The 16,568-nt window shown below is 50.0% G+C and overlaps 2 protein-coding genes across 2 annotated transcripts in view; one reads left to right on the top strand and one right to left on the bottom strand.

Moving 5' to 3' along the window:
• The window catches only part of PC (pyruvate carboxylase), a 327,688-nt gene that overhangs the window by 252,977 nt on the left and 58,143 nt on the right, over positions 1 to 16,568 (top strand). The gene's annotated exons all lie outside the window — the stretch shown is intronic.
• Positions 1 to 16,568, bottom strand: part of LRFN4 (leucine rich repeat and fibronectin type III domain containing 4) — a 28,762-nt gene that overhangs the window by 11,076 nt on the left and 1,118 nt on the right. Inside the window, exon 2 of the mRNA XM_056852468.1 lies at positions 4,573 to 5,971. Within this exon, the coding sequence (XP_056708446.1) occupies positions 4,573 to 5,951 (1,379 nt within the window). The 5' untranslated portion in view covers positions 5,952 to 5,971. The remainder of the gene's footprint in view (positions 1 to 4,572; positions 5,972 to 16,568) is intronic.

Raw genomic sequence — 16,568 nt, 5'->3', positions numbered from 1 at the left:
GTGGCTTGTAATTGTGCTATTGTTGTGCTATAGCTATCATTCACAGCTGGATTCTCCTGTGTGGACAAGACAATCCAGTTGTAAGTGATTGCTACAGCGTAACAATAGCACAGTATCCAACATCATATGGCTGCAGCCCTGGTCCGCTGGCCTTGAAATCTGAAGCTGCAGACCTCCGCATGCCAGCGTGGTGTAGTGGTTAAGAGCAGTGGTTTGGAGCGGTGGAGTCTGATCTGGAGAACTGGTTTGATTCCCCACTCCTCCACATGAGCGGCAGAGACTAATCTGGTGAACTGGATTTGTTTCCCCACTCCTACACATGACCTTGGGCTAGTCACAGCTATCTTAGAGCTTTCTCAGCCCTCTTAGAGCTCTCTCAGCCCCACCTCCCTCACAGGGTGTCTGTTGTGGGGAGAGGAAGGGAAGGCGATTGTAAGCTGGTTTGAGTCTCCCTTAAGTGGTAGAGAAAGTCGGCATATAAAAACCAACTCTTCTTCATCATCATCTAGAAGTCCCGTTGAACAACAAGGCATTTACTCTGTGAGTAAAGGGGCATTGGTCAGAGTTTGGGAGTGCCAGGGAAGATCTACAAGGAAGGCAAACTACTGCCTCCTCAGGAGATAGAAAGTAAATCTCCATCTTGTTTGGCTGGGAGGGCCATTAATGTTCAGTAATTTGGGAACGGAACCCATTACAGAGCTAGGATCATTGAAGGTCATAAAACAGGAACACAGTGTTATCCATATGGGCTTCCTGGAGAGATACAGGATGGTCCGTCCTGGATTCTAAGTGCCTGGATAGCATCTGGGTCCAGCAGGAAGATAATGAACACAGTACACGGTTTGTGGCATTTACTGTGCTTAGCCTTGGAAGGCAGACATTTTATCTTGTCCTGTCTGACTTCTTAACTCAGCGTGATTGATCGAGGGTTGTAATTCAGTTTTAAGAAATTAAAAGGGCAGGCTTCCAACACTGGTGCAGATTAAATTCAGATTTCCTTTTAAATCCAGGTGTTTTTAAAGAGAGGCTATAATTAACTTTTTTTAAAAGCATCTGTTTTCATCCATCCTGTCTCCCTGACACGCAGGGAGGTGGGACCTTTATCCCATAGGGAAGCAGTCAAAACATGCAAGGGCTTTCCCCCTTATAGCCTAAAAATGGTTGCCACCTGATCTTCTTGAATGCATGCACAGAATTTGCACAGAATTAAGAGGGACTGTTAATAATATTATAGGTCCCTTATATTGCCACATTTGGTGTTCCAAACGTTTCGCATACAAGAGTTTGTGTCCAACCACCTGTGCATGGAGGGTGCACAATGTTTTCCTACATTCCTCTCTGTTCCTGCTGCCCCTTCTGACTCCCAGGTCGAAGGAGTATGCAGAACCCAGACAAGAGAACAGGTGCGCAGACAAGAGAACAGGTTTGGGAGTCTCCAGATTGGGAAATACCTGGAGATTTTGGGGGGTGGAGCCTAATGAGGGCAGGTTTTGGGGAGGGGAGGGACTTCAATGGGGTTATAATGCCATAGAGTTCACCTTCCAAAGCAGCCGTTTTCTCTAAGGTGACATCTGTCACCTAGAGATCAGTTGTAATAGCAGGAGATCTCCAGCCAGCACCTGGAAGTTGACAGCCTTATCAGCACAGGTCAGGAGGCAGAAGGATGAGGATGAAATTGTCCCCTCCCCTCAATGCCATGGCTCAGTGGTAGAGCATCTGCTTGGCATGCAGAAAGTCCCAGGTTCAATCCCTGGCATCTCCAGTTAAAGGGACTAGGCAAGTAGGTGATGTGAATATCCTCAGCCTGAATCCCTGGAGAGCCGCTGCCGGTCCGAGTAGACAGTACTGACTTCGATGGACCCAGGGTCTGATTCAGTATAAGGCAGCTTCATGTGTTCATTATTTCTGTACTGCAGACTGGTAGGGGAGCAGAGGGTATTAAAGAGAAGAGAAGGATTTTTATATGCCGACTTTCTCTACCACTTAAGGGAGACTCAAACCGACTTGCAATCACCTTCCCTTCCCCTCCCCACAACAGACACCCTGTGAGGTAGGTGGGGCTGAGAGAGTGACTAGCCCAAGGTCACCCAGCTGGCTTCATGTGTGGGAGTGGGGAAACAAATTCACCAGATCAGCCTCCGCTGCTTATGTGTAGGAGTGGGGAATCAAACCCGGTTCTCCAGATCAGAGTCCACCACTCCAAGAAGGGTTTGCCATAAGCCACTATGATAGAAGTGAGATTCATACCATGGACCTCCTGCTCTGGAGCCCCATCTCTTGGCTCTAGCAACTATGGGATAAAGTAACACCCGTCCTCCAACTGTCAGGTTGGCAGCCGGCCTCCCTCCTGTGCCCACGAGCCGGACAATTGGCAGATCGCAGACAGAGCCATTCGGAGCCAGAATAAGTTCTGTGCAGCCGGAGGCCACCCGGCTCACTCCTTCTCCCCAGAGTTCAATTGTCAGCTCTGCATTTACTGTGCCTCTTGGGCAGCTGCCTCCCCGCCAAATCCTCTGCTTCCTTAACTACAAGACAGTGGCTTGCAAAAAATGGTATTCAGAGGTGGAAGATGGGTGGGGGGACAGGACTCATGGCAGGCTGCTGGAATGCCTTGAATTAGCTGAATGGAAAGAGCAAGCAACCTCTTAGATAGTTTTATGTTCTGTGGGGGTTTTTTAAGCCAGGTGGTAATTAGAGCCTGGCAGACTCTATCGGATTCATATTTAGAGACTGGGGAGGGGCTGTGGCCCAGTTTGTAGAGCATCTGCTTGGCACGCAGAAGGTCCCAGGTTCAGTCCCCGGCATCTCCAGTTAAAGGGACTAGGCAAGTAGGTGATGTGAAAGACCTCAGCCTGAGACCTTGGAGAGCTACTACCAGTCTGAGTACGCAATACTGACTTTGATGGACCAACGGTCTGGTTCAGTATAAGGCTGCTTCCTGGGTTCATGTGTTCATATGGAATGGAATATGGAATATTCCATTCCATATGAACACATGAATATGCGCTGCTGTCACCAACCAGCCTGCCGCAGACAGCCGCCCAGGTGTCCCACTCCTGGTCCAGCTCCGTCCCGGCTCCGCCTCTTCCAGTCCTCGGCAGAAGGCTCGTCATTGTCTTTACTTCCGGAACATGCAGCCTGTGACTGCGGAGAAGGCACTGGAAAGGAGCCCGGCGCTTCCTGGAGGAGCCGGGAAGGCACCGCTGGTCCCCAGCCTCCTCAGCCGGGGGAACGAACTCAGGCAAACTCTGTGCTGGGGCGACAGCTCGTGTGCCTACAGAGAGGGCTCTGAGTGCCACCTCTGGCACGCGTGCCATAGGTTCGCCACCATTGCCCTACAGGGTCGCCATAAGTCAGCTGTGACTTGATGGCAAAAAAACCTTTTTTGCACATGGTTGTTTTGCATAATTGTACTTCCTGCTGAGAAGCGAAGAGCTATATGCGATGCGCACGCATGCACATATATACATACATACCCTGGAAATTCCGCTTAACTAGTGCCCCCTCTCCTGGAAACTTGAGATTTTCCTGCTCATTGCCTTAATCATTTCCAATTCAGTCTTTGCAGCTTTAACAACTAGAACCTTGGCTTGGCAAAAAGTGCTGAACGGCAAGGAATTTTGACGAGTTGGATACTCGCCGTTCAAACTTATATATTGGCCTTGGCAAAGGGCTCTTGAACCCCATACGTCCTAAGCACAGCCAGAAAGGTTTGGGCCGGGCTTTCCCCTTACACCCCAGTTGCTCGCGAACAGCAACAGCATGGTGTATCATGAGGGCAGGCTTCTCTCTGCCAGAGCATCATTTTGCTGTTTCCTCAGGGGAGGAGAGGATTAAAGAGACTGTGTTTCAGAGCAAGTAGTACTCCTGTTCATCTTCTAACATGATTTATGCCATCACATGCCACCAATGCCCTTCCGCCCTCTACATTGGACAAATAGGCCAGTCCCTGTGACAAAGATGGAATGGACATAAGTCTGACATCAGAAACCACAACATTCAGAAACCAGTGGGGGGGGGGGACATTTTAACCTTCCAGGATATTCAGTTGCTGATTTAACAGTAGCAGTTCTCTTACAAAAGGATTTCGAAGGGAGATTAGAAAGAGAGACTGCTGGATTACAACTAATAATGAAGCTCAAGACTATGCATTCTCCTGGATTGAATAGAGAGCTGGAATTCCTGTCTCATTACCAATGCTGATTTCTCCACGCCCTCTACCCCTCTGCATATCACACCTAATCCAATCACGCCTGCTAATGTCATTCGCTTGCTTTTGACATTTAAATTGCCATTGTGTGTCTAATTCAGTCATCTCTACTTAAGGACAGATGGACTCACATTCTAGCTGTATCTGAAGAAGAGAGCTGTGGTTCACGAAAGCTCATTCCCTGCCAGAAATTTTGTTGGTCTTTAAGATGCTACTGGACTCCTACTCTTTTCTACTGCTAGTGGCAGACTAACATGGCTACCCATCATGATCTATCAGAGCAAGCGGTTCAGGTGCGTCATGAGAGGAGGCCAGGCGAAGAATCCACCCCGCCCCACTTTCCATCCCCAGGAACCATTTACCTGTAAATGAGCGTCTCATCCACAGTGCTGTTGTATTGGATCTGATACATCCACGCCGCATAGGACGACTTGTCAGCCACCCAGCGCACCAGTGCCGAGGTGGCAGTCACGTCGGACACCTCCACTCTCCGCTCAGAACCCCCTTCGGTGGCGTTGGCCGACGTCTTGGCTGAGGTGGCGATATCGGAGGAGCCGGGGTCCTGTTGCAGCACGGTGATGCTGCCGTTCCCCCGATGGGGTAAGGGGATGATTTTGAGATCCACGACAGCTGTGGACTCCCCGGCCGCATTGATGGCAATGCAAGTGTAGGCCCCGTCGTCCCGGATGGTCGTCACCAGGATGTCCAGCGTCCCGTTGCGAAATGACATGGTCCTGGAGGAGTTGGAGAGGATCTTGTCGTCGGGGGAGACCCAATGGATGACCGGTTCCGGGTCTCCGATGGCCCGGCACCTCAGGGTGGCTCTCTGGCCTTCCAAGATCCAGAGCTTGTGGGTGTGGCGGGTGATGAGCGGCGGCTCGCAGGTGAACTCTTCCTCGGGCACGGACCAAAAATACCGGCCAGCTACCTGTGGAGGGGAGGCACAGGTCTCCATATCGTCCTCCCGAGCCAAGCGCCGCAACCACAGCAGCTCGCAATTGCAATGCAAGGGATTCCCGCCAAAGCTGAGCACAATGGTGGAGGTGTAAGGGGTCGGACTGATGACCCCAACTTGAGAGCGGGCAAAGAGCGGGTCGGGGGGCAGCGTGTAAAGACGGTTGGAGGTCATATCCAACCGAGACAGTTTGTACAGCTCAGCAAAAGTGCCTTCCATGACGAAGTTGATAAGGTTGTGATCCAAGTTGAGCGTGTGAAGGAAGATCATCCCCTGTATCCCTTCCCAGGGGACGGTCTGCAGGTTGTTATAGGACAAATCCAGGTCCTCAAGGGTCAACAAGAAGTCATCGAAGGCGACCACTGAGATGTCCACCAGCTGGTTGTTGTTTATGATGAGGTGCTGAAGGTTCAACATCCCTCGCAAGGCCTCTTCCCCAATCTCAGTCAACCGGTTGCCATCCAGGTGGAGCGAGCGGAGACTCTCCAGGTCCCCGAAGGCAAAGGGGCGGATGGTGTCGATAGTGTTTCGGGACAGGGTCAGGTCCACTAGGCCTGACATGTTCAGAAAGTCCGGCGGCTCCACCACCCGGATGAAGTTGTCGGCCAGGCGCAGCTCCACCGTCCGCCGGTCGATGTTGGGCGGGATGAAGAGCAAACCCTTGTTGGCACAGAGCGTGCTGAGCGACTCGGAGAGGTTTTGGCACACGCAGTGGAAGGGACAGGCCTCGATCTGAGCCAGCGCGCTCCCCACCATTAGCAGCTGGACCAGCAGCAGCCTTTCCATGGTAGACGGCTTTGCAGGCCCTGGAAAAGAGGTGGAAAGGGAGAAACGACACGCGGTTAAGGCAACACTAGACTTGGGGTGGCTCGGACCTGGCTGGCCCAGGCTACCCGGATCTCGGAAGCTAAGCAGGGTTATAGAATCACAGAAACATAGAGTTGGAAGGGACCTCCAGGATCCTCTCATCCAACCTCCTGCACAATACAGGAAATTCACAACTACTTTCCCCACACACACACACATACACACCCAGTGACCACTGTTCCATACCCAGAAGATGGTCAGCCCTGGTTAGTATTTGGGTGGGAGACTACTGAGGAAGTCCGGGGTGCTACGCAGAGGCAGGCAATGTCAAACCACCTCTGCTTGTCTCTTACCTTGAAAACCCTATGGGGTTGCCATAAGTTGGCTGTGACTTGATAGTACTTTCCATGACCACCAGGCCTGGGATCTTGGAGACTTTCAGATAACAATTTGTTCCCTGAGAGACACTGTCCTTCAGTGTTACGCCTCTGAAGATGTCTGCCACAGCTGCTGGCAAAACGTCAGGAAAGTAAATACCAAGGCCACGGTCACACAGCCCGGATAACCTACAAGAACCAATGAATTTGTACCCTGCTCCACTTAAAATCATAGAGTTGGAGGGGGCCACAGAGGCCATCTAGTTCAACCCCCTGCTTAATGCAGGATCAGCCTAGAGCATCCCTGACAAGTGATGCTTAAAGACTGCTGAGGTGGGGAGGCCTCACCACCTCCCTAGGTAGTTGATTCCACAGTCAAACAACTCTGACTGTAAATATTTTCCTAATATCCAGCCAGTGCCTTTCCGCTCACAATTTAAACCCATTATTGTGAGTCCTATCCTCTCCTGCCAACAGGAGCAGCTCCCTGCCCTCCTCTAAGTGACGGCCCTTCAAATACTTTTAAAAAGCAATCATGTACCCCCCTCAACCTCCTTAAAGAGAGCAATCATGTCCCCCCCCCTCAGCCTCCTCTTCTCCAGACTAAATATCCCCAACTCCCTCCGCCTTTCCTCATAGGGCCTGGTCTCCCGGCCCCTAAGCATCCTCATTGCTCTCCTTCCTCCTCCCCTGAGCAGCCTCATGATTCTTGCCATGCCAACACTCTGAGACCCAGTGTGGATGGAGGAATGATCTGGGTGATCCTGACCCGCTCGCTCTTTCTCACTTTAGTCTGTTTTGCAGGGCTGTTGTGAGCAGGAAACAAAGAGGGAGAAAAGAACCACGGCTGTTGGTCTTGAGTTCCATGGAGGAAGCTCAGGACATGATAAGTGATCTCAATCTTATGTGTATACATATCATGACCATTTCCTAGTAATCTGTCTAGGGTTGCCAACCTCCAGGTACTAGCTGGAGATCTCCAGGTGCTAGCTGGAGAACTTGGAGAAAATGGCCACTTTGCCAATTGGACTCTATGGCATTGAAGCCCCTCCCCAAACCCACCCTCCTCAGGCTCCGCCCCACAAACCTCCCGCTGGTGGCAAAGAGGGACCTGACAACCCTAATTCTGTCAACATGAGTATGACCAAGAAACTCAGCATGGCGATACATAGATTGTTGTGCAGATAGGGAAGGCTTGATTGGCAGTGGCTGAGGGGCCTGTTGGTGCAGATTATCCTAGTGTTATCCCAGATTATCCTGGAGTTCACCTGGGTGCAATCTTCTGAGAGGTAAAGGCTGTTACCGCACTAGGTATTCCCAGCGATGTATTAAGAGTTTGGAAATGTTATAAAAAATACTGTTTGCACTTTGTTTGGCCCCTTTAGCTGTGAAGACGTCTTCCAACCATTTTTTAGCTGTGGCATCCAAAAACCCTTTTAAAGTGATGTTTTTTATAACATTTCCAAACTCTTGATACATCACTGGGAATACCTAGTGCGGTAACAGCCAAAATCGTGCCTGGCTAGCCTTATTGTGGGGGAGCAGGGTTTGTTATGCAGATACGCTGCAGCATCCCAGAGATCCTTCCAATACACAGTCCCTGGCTCCTTATGTATTATTTATTTAAAACATTTTAATCCGGCCTTACCATCCAATTAGGGCCCTCAAGGCAACAAACAGGTTAAAAAAAACCTTACACCCAACTGTAAAAACAACGTTCCTGCAGACTCACTTATAACAACAATGTAAAACGTTAAAAGGAAGAAGGATCAAAAAGGGAATGCCAGTGGAAGCAAAAAGTTCTTCATCCATCTGGCAGAAGAGAATGGTAGACAGGGACAGAGGGGAGGAAATCCCACAGTTCTGGTGCCACAACCGAGAAGGCTTTCTCTGGTTGTCTAGCCTCAGATGACCAGGGCATCCAAAGCACAGCCCCCAAAGATGGCTTTAGTTGCAAAGCACGTTTATAGTGTCGTAAGCGGCAAAAGAAGACAAAAGTAATGACTACAGGAGAATTACTCAACTTTAAGGTGGACAATGAGGAAATTGAAATTGTTAAAGATGTTCTATTCCTTGGCTCCATCATCAACCAAAAGGGAGACTGCAGCCAAGAAATCAGAAGGAGATTGAGACGGGGAAGGGCAGCCGTGGAGACTGTCGTACTTTGGTCACATCATGAGACGACAAGAGTCACTGGAAAAGACAGTCATGCTAGGAAAAGTTGAGGGCAGCAGGAAAAGAGGAAGACCCAACAAGAGATGGATTGACTCAATAAAGGAAGCCACGGCCCTCAATTTGCAAGGCCTGAGCAAGGCTGTCAAAGATAGGACGTTTTGGAGGACACTGATTCATAGGGTCTCCATGAGTCGGAAGCGACTTGACGGCTCTTAACACACACACACAGGCAGCACATCATAATGACAGGCATTTTGCTAGTGTGTAGTAGCCTAGGGTTGTACAAGGATGCTACTGTTAAGACTCTGGGTATATTCTGAAGCCTGAATGACTGAGAGGAAGGACCTTTGCAGATCTTGCTCAATAACCTGGGGCAATCCCTATTGTGTCAACCTCCCGTCTGTCCCATCAGCAACACAGGTATGATGGTGCCAGCCGACCTTATAGGGCTGTTGTAATAGTTACTAAAATAACATGTGTGAAGCCTTGAAATATGGTATATTGATTATTCAATCAGCAATCTGGGTTGAAGGAAGAAGAAGCTGCAGAGCAAAACATGTGTGGTTAAACCCCCGTAGAATGGCCTGTAATCTTCCAGGAAGGATTAATTTGTCTTGGGGCTCACCAAGCTTAGCCTCAAAGCCTGGAGTTAGACACATGAAGCAGCTGTATGCCGAATTAGACCCTTGGTCCATCAAAGTCAGTACGGTCTACTATGACTGGCAGCAGCTCTCCAGGGTTTCAGGCGGGGCCTTTCACATCACCTGCAACTTGATGCTTTTGACTGGAGGTGCCGGGGATTGAACCTAGGACCTTCTGCATGCCAAGCAGATGCTCTAACTGCTGAGCTATGGTTCTGTGGAATAATAATGAAAGGGGGCGCTGAGTATATGTAGGGTGCCTTTCCCCCACCAATGACCATCACAGTTGGCTGTTTCGAATTTGGGAGGACAGATTCTAGGACAAAAAGATTCTATGGACGTGCTTCCATAGCAGGCTGTCCTGAAAATTAACAACCGGAGTATAACGAGCCTGCCCTTTTCCTCCCAGAACAACTTCGTTTTATTTCTCCACTCAAGTCTTTGCGTGCAGGTGGAAGACACTGATTTAATATGCAACTTTTGAAACTGTCTAGTCTTCGGGATCGCTCTGCTTACAGTATAGAAAATGGCAGGTGATAATTTGCAGGGCCCGTTAAAGCTCTCCAGTCTTTGGGGGGGATCTCTCTCATCTTACGGCACAGAACCTGGAGAGATCTATTTTGCAACTAATTAGTATTTCGGGGGTCTCATGGTTACGTATGGAATGGAATCTGGCTGATGCTACTTGACAAGGCCCACTGGAACTCCCTAGGCCAGGTGTGTCAAACTGAATTGTTACGAGGGCCGGATATGACATAAATGTCACTTGGTCAGGCCAGGCCATGCCTCGCCAGCCCAGATCGAGAGTGTGGGGCAGTGGTTGGCTCGCGGGCTGGATAAGAGCTCTCAAGGGGCCGGATCCGGCCCCCGGGCCTTATGTTTGACACCCCTGACCTAGGCTTTGTTGCTCTCCCTGCTTACGGCGTGGAAACTGGCGGGTAATAGTTTGTGAAACCCTCTGGCCTTCGGTCTCTCCATGACTGGAGCAGGGAAACTGGCGGGTCGTATCTTGCATGTTGAGATGGATGAAAAGAGAGGAGCGTCTGTCGGTGCACCGGAGTGATTATGCTTCTAGGACACCGGTGGCCGTGGGGCTGAGCACGGAGAAAGGTAACCGCTCCGAAGCAGTTTGGGAAATAATTGCGAGGGGATTAAAGGTCCGCGTTGTCTCGGCGACCAGATGCTTTAAAGGTGTCTGTGCTATTTATACAAAAAGAGCGACAGGAAGAAAGCATTCGCTGGCTGAGTGTGACCCACCAGCTCCGGCTTTCTATCGCTCATCTGTCCCTCCCGTTTTATCTCTTGGCTGCTGATCTTTCAAGTGATAGCTAGAGATAAGTGTGTTTTTTTTAAGCTACAAGGTAGAGGAAAGAACCTGAGCATAAATTGAGTTAGAAACCAGCCTGGGGGCAAACCAAGTAGTGGTAGAGGACGTCTCTGAGCTGGTGAAGAGTTCCCACATTCCTCCACCCACCTCGCCCATGCGCCTGTGCTTTAACAAGCAGTCAGACATACAAATTCAGCAGGGATAGAAATGAGAGATGAGCTCTAATCTGCCAGTCCTGTTTTTTCAGTCATGTGGGCTTCCTCTGTGTTCAAATCCCCTGCTTGGCCATGGACTGAATAGACAGCTTTAGCTAGGTCCCTATTGTCAAATGCAACACAGGGATAAAAATACTGGCCTGCTTTACAGGGCCAAGGTACAAACGACTAAGATAATGTACATGACACGCTTCGAACCTTTGAAATGGGCTATGTAAATGGCCAAGTATTAATTTTATTGTTAGGATGGGCACCTTGCCAAGTTGGGGGTGGGGGGAAACTATCGGTGAAAATAACTCCTTGGCAGGAAGCTGGGTTTCTAAATTGGGCAACAAGGTACCTTTCTTTGATCTGTCTTCCCTGCCTCATCCGAGGACAGTTTTGTTAGCTTGGCTGGCCTGTGCGCGGTCCTCGAGTTTCATGCCCGAGCAAAAATCTGCAGCTTCGTTTCCCTCTGAATGCACCAGGCTCAAGTTCTGGGCTGGCCCCAACGATGCCAGGAACGGAAGCCAAGGAAGGGGATACCTGAGCGAGATCTAGATTTCCCCGAGTGACGCACCACTAGCCATTAACTTGCGAGCTCCGAGGGCCGAGCGCCAGCTCCTTTCCCCCACGCTGGCAAGCCCCGAACAAACACTGGGGAGAAATCTGTCTTGCCGGCGAGCTCTGGCACTGTGACCGGGAGGGAATCCATCTCAGCCGGTGCGGAAGCCTTAGAGGCAGCAGAAGGGCCAAGGGTTCTGCTAGGAACCCATGACAAACCCCATTAAAGGGTCCTGCTGGGTTAATCATTTATACTGCATTCCTCAGGAGAGGCTGTATGATATAGAATTATAGAATCAATGAATTGGAAGGGGCCATACAGGCCATCTAGTCCAACCTCCTCTTAATGCAGGATCAGCCTAGAGCATCCCTGACAAGTGCTTGTCCAGCCTCTGCTTAAAGACTGCCAGTGAGGGGGTGCTTACCACCTCCCTAGGGAGCTGATTCCACTGTCGAACAACTCTTAACTGTAAAAAAAAAAATTCCTAATATCTAGCCGGTACCTTTCCATCTGCAATTTAAACGCATTATTGCGAATCCTATCCTCTGCTGCCAACAGGAACAGCTTCCTGCCCTCCTCTATATCTGGGATGTAGTGTTAGTCTTGGACAAGTAAGGCTCGTGTTCAGATTCCCGCCCATCAGTGAAACTCTCAGGGTGACCTTGGTCCCATTGCAATCTCCCATCCTCCTCTGTAAAGTAGGCCTGTTGACCACCCTCCGTTTCTAAGCAGAATAGCAGGAGACAGCCATACCTTTTTCTCTCTCTTATGCTGTCTTCCTTATCCTCTCCCACACACACACAAACACACACCTTCTACTTGTGTTTCCCTACAGTTCTGTGTCCAACGACCCTTACAGTGCTAGTTGCAGTCAAATATATTTTTTAAAAAACAATCAAACGAATGCAATAAGTTCTTGAACATCTTTACCGCTCCAACAGTTTTGTAGGTATAGGTCTTCCCCCTCCCCCCATCTATTTTACAGAGAGGGAACTCAAGCCAAGAGATAAATAGCATTTGCCCAAGCACACCAGGGACTCCAGGTTTCAAAGAGCGGCAAAGGCCGTGCCAGTTTAACCTCTGTACCAACTTGTTCCTTGGCATTGTTCTCAGTGGAAGTGGTTGGCCTGGGTTTGGGTTGTACTGCTGGAATATAGCATTCATGTGACTGAATGTTACTCAAAAGAAAAAAACCTCCTTGCACATAGATGGCTAGCATATCAGGGGAAAATGCTCTCCCTGACATGCTAGCTTTCTGTATTTTTAAAACTAGAGGAGCCTTCTGTGCCACAGCATTCACACAACTGAATGTTCCTCCTCACTCAAAATAAACGATCCGTGCATGTGGACAGCTAGCATATCAGGGGAAAAGGCTCTCCCTGACATGCTAGCTTTCTGTATTTTTAAAACTGGAGGAACATTCTGTGACACGCACACACACAACCTTTGCAGTCCGAAACAGTCCAATCCAGACACAGGATGACCACCTAGTGGGTGAGAACCAGGGCCCAAGTTCTGTGGCATCATGGGAATGTGGGCCCATCTCATATTTGAAGTGTAGTGGGGGGACAGTTAGGAAACCTGAATCTCTTGGATAGCTTCCCAGCTAGGGGAAGAAGGGGGAAGAAGACAGCCCGTATGGTGTGGTAGTAGAAAAGAGCAAGAGTCCAGTAGAACCTTAAATACTAACAAAATTTCTGGCGGGGTATGAGCTTTCGTGAGTCATAACTTCAGATACCTTCAGTGTGGTGTAGTATTGTGGTTAGAGTGTTGGGCTAGGGTCTGGCAAACCCAAGCTCAAGTCCCCCCCCCCCATGATATTCACTGTGTGACCTTGGATCCCATCACTCACTTTCTGCCTCACCTACCACAGGGTTGTTGTGAGGATAAAATGGGGGGGGGGTGTAAGTATTCTGTACACCTCCCTGAGCTCCTTGTGAAAACAACATGGCAGAGGCAAGTGCCTCTAGAAGGAATCCCAGTTAGGGGAGGGCATTTCCCTTCCTGGGCTAGCCTCCTTTGGTACCAAGGCCTTAGCTACGCAGCTCTTTGGAGTGATAGAATCTGATCTGGAGAACCGGGTTTGATTCCCTGCTCCTCCACATGAGTGGTGGAGGTCAATCTGGTCAACTGGATTTGTTTCCCCACTCCTCCACATGAAGACAGCTGGATGACCTTGGGTTAGTCACAGTTCTATTAAGAGCTCTCAGCCCCACCTACCTCCCAGGGTGTCTGTTATGGGGAGGGGAAGGTGATTGTAAATCAGTTTGAGTCTTCCTTAAGTGGTGGAGAAAGTCAGCATATAAAAACCAACTCTTCTTCTTCTTCTTCTTTTTAGCCAATTAAAAGACCGTCATAACTCCAAAGCTTATATACTCCTAATAAAAGAGAGGTGAGGGGCTGTGGCTTAGTGGTAGAGCATCTGCTTGGCATGCAGAAGCTCCCAGGTTAAATCCCCGGCATCTCCAGTTAAAGGGACTAGGCAAGTAGGTGATGTGAAAGACCCCTGCCTGAGACTCTGGAGAGCAGCTGCTGGTCTGAGTAGACGATACTGACTTTGATGGACCAAGGGTCTGATTCATTATAAGGCAGCTTCATGTGTTCATCCCCAGGCCCCTTTTTATTCCTCTTTGTTGTGCAACCCCATGTGGAAGCTTTAGTCTTTTCCCGGCGTGGTTCTCCTGGGTGTGGGAGCCCGGGGCTCAGCATCTGCCTCCCAGCCCTCGTGGGGTGCAGGGACATGGGGTGGGCACGTCATGCCATCTGGCAGGGCGGAGGGAAGAAGTGGGAGGCAGTTCTGGCGCTGACCTCCCAGTGCACCCGTGAACGTCTGCTCGTGTGGGCATTTGCATTTGATGCACTCCCGTTGCGTGCATCAAGGAAGGGAGAGAAACACTTGTCTGTCTAATGTGTGTGCTAGCAAATTTGTATGTTTGGTTGAGCATTGTGTGCATGTTTGTGTCTCTGTCTGTCCTCAGCGACCCAGCTTCACATCTGTGGGACTCGGGATTTCACCTCCCAAAATGTGCATTCTAGTACCTGTCCCTTTATTGCTTATTTATTTTCCATTTTTATCCCACCCTTAATCCCCAGCCAAAGGCCAGCTCAGGGGCAAAGATGCATGTACACCCTTAGCTGGGGTAGCTGCCTTACATGTCCCATGTTCAATTCAAGATTTCTCTAATTGAAAGAATCTTGGGTAGAAGAAGAAGAGTTAGTTTTTATATGCCGACTTTCTCTACCACTTATGGAAGAATCCAACTGGCTTACAATCACCTTCCCTCCCCCTCCCCAAAACAGACACCCTGTGAGGTAGGTGGGGACTAGCCAAGGTCACCCAGCTGGCTTCGTGTGTAGGTGTGGGGACACCAACCTGGTTCACCAGATTAGCGTCCGCAGTTCATGTGGGGGAGTGGGGAATCAAACCCGGTTCTCCAGATTAGAGTCCACCACTCCAAACCACCGCTTTTAACCACTACACCACACTGGTACACATGAAGCTGCCTTACATGAGTTAAACGCTTTGGTCTCCCCAGGTCAGCCTTGTCTATTCTGACCAGCAGTGGCTGTCCGGGGTCTTGGGTGGAGGTCCTTCACACAATCCTCTTCCTGATCTGTTAACAGGAGATGCCGGGGATTGAACCTGGGATCTTCTGCATGCCAAAGCAGATGCTCTGCCACGGAGCCACAAACACTCAACCATCGCCCTTGGAGAGCTGCTCCCAGTATTGGGCTAGGTGGCTCAGTGTAAGGCAGATATGTGTGGTACTGAGCAGGGCCTCACAGTTCAGTGGTAGGGCAAACTCTTGCATGAGCAGAGACCTAGGTTTAACCCCTGACGTCTCCAGTTAAAGGGATCTCAGACAGTGATAGGCTGGCTGGATCGGACTCTGTATGAGGCAGTTTCCTGTGTTAACTTATTTCTTCTCACAGTGCATAGTTAAATTGTGGAACTCCCTGCCCCAGGATGTGGTGGTGGCTGCCAACTGGGAAGGCTTTAAGAGGGGAGTGGACATATTCATGGAGGAGAGGGTTATTCATGGCTACTAGTCAAAATGTATACTAGCCATGATGCATACCTATTCTCTACAATATCAGAGGAGCATGCCTATTATATTAGGCAGGATGGTGCTGCTGCAGTTGTCTTGTTTGTGGGCTTCCTAGAGGCACCTGCTGGCCACTGTGTGAACAGACAGCTGGACTTGATGGACCTTGGTCTGATCCAGCATGGCCTTTCTTATGTTCTTAACTAGGCAGAGGGTCCACACTGATGTTTGAACACCAAGGGTTCCAGGTTTGTGTGCATAAAAGTGCCGACAAGTCACAGCCAACATAAGGCTTATGGGGTTTTCAAGGCAAGAGATTAACAGAGGTGGTTTGCCAAGGCCTGCCTATGCGTAGCAACCCTGTTATTCCTTGGTGGTCTCCCATCCAAATACTAACCTGGGCTGACCCTGCTCAGCTTCCGAGATCCGATGCTATCAGGCTAGCCTGAGCCACTGCAGGCTTAATTCCCAGTTTGTAAGGGTCTGACCAGCATCCCCTGAGAAATCTTTCTCTGCGCCTGAGCTCTTGCAGAGCTGCTGCCAGGAAGACAGCCCCATGGTCTGGCCCTGGATAAGGCAGGTCCCTAAGGTGTGTATGGTCTCCCCCTCCCCACTGTGAAACTGGAGTAGAATCTAGGCAGAGAGGGAGGAGGAGAGAAGGAGAACAGGAGAGGGGAGGGATTGTGGCTCAGTGGAGAGCATCTGCTTGGCATGCAAAAGATTCTGGTTCAATCCCCGGCCTCTCCAGTTAAAGGGACCAGGCAGGTAGGTGATGTGAAAGACCTCTGCCTGAGACCCTGGAGAGCCGCTGCCTGTCTGATTAGACAATACTGACTTTGATGGACGAAGGGTCTGATTCAGTATAAGGCAGCTTCATGTGTTCATGCGAGAGGGGGAAGGCGAATGGAGGGCTCTCAGAGCGTTGAGCCATTTATAAAATGTCTTCGAAGCAAGGGAAGAAAGTAAGAGGAAAGATGCAGGGAGATGGTCGAAAGGCAGGGCCAGAACTCGCTCAGCCCAGGCTCAGAGAAAAAGGGGGTCTCTTTCAGGGACATTTCCAGGGAGCCAGGACTCTCGGAGGGAAACGGATCCTGGAGCAAAGGGGGTTTGTATTGTCAGAGGAATCAGAAATTGAGAGGCAGAGAGATTAATTGGAGCAATGTGTGTGTGGGGGGGTTGCCGTCAGGACTGCTGGATTCTCAGCCCTGGAGGGGAATGCAGTCTAGTGGCTAGAGAGGGTGGTGGCAGAGGTGTCACGGGATCAGTAGCAA

Source organism: Euleptes europaea, chromosome 7 (genome assembly GCF_029931775.1).
Source record: "Euleptes europaea isolate rEulEur1 chromosome 7, rEulEur1.hap1, whole genome shotgun sequence".
NCBI lineage: Eukaryota > Metazoa > Chordata > Lepidosauria > Squamata > Sphaerodactylidae > Euleptes > Euleptes europaea.
Note: the sequence above shows the minus strand (reverse complement) of the source record. Positions and strands in the feature narration are given on the sequence as shown.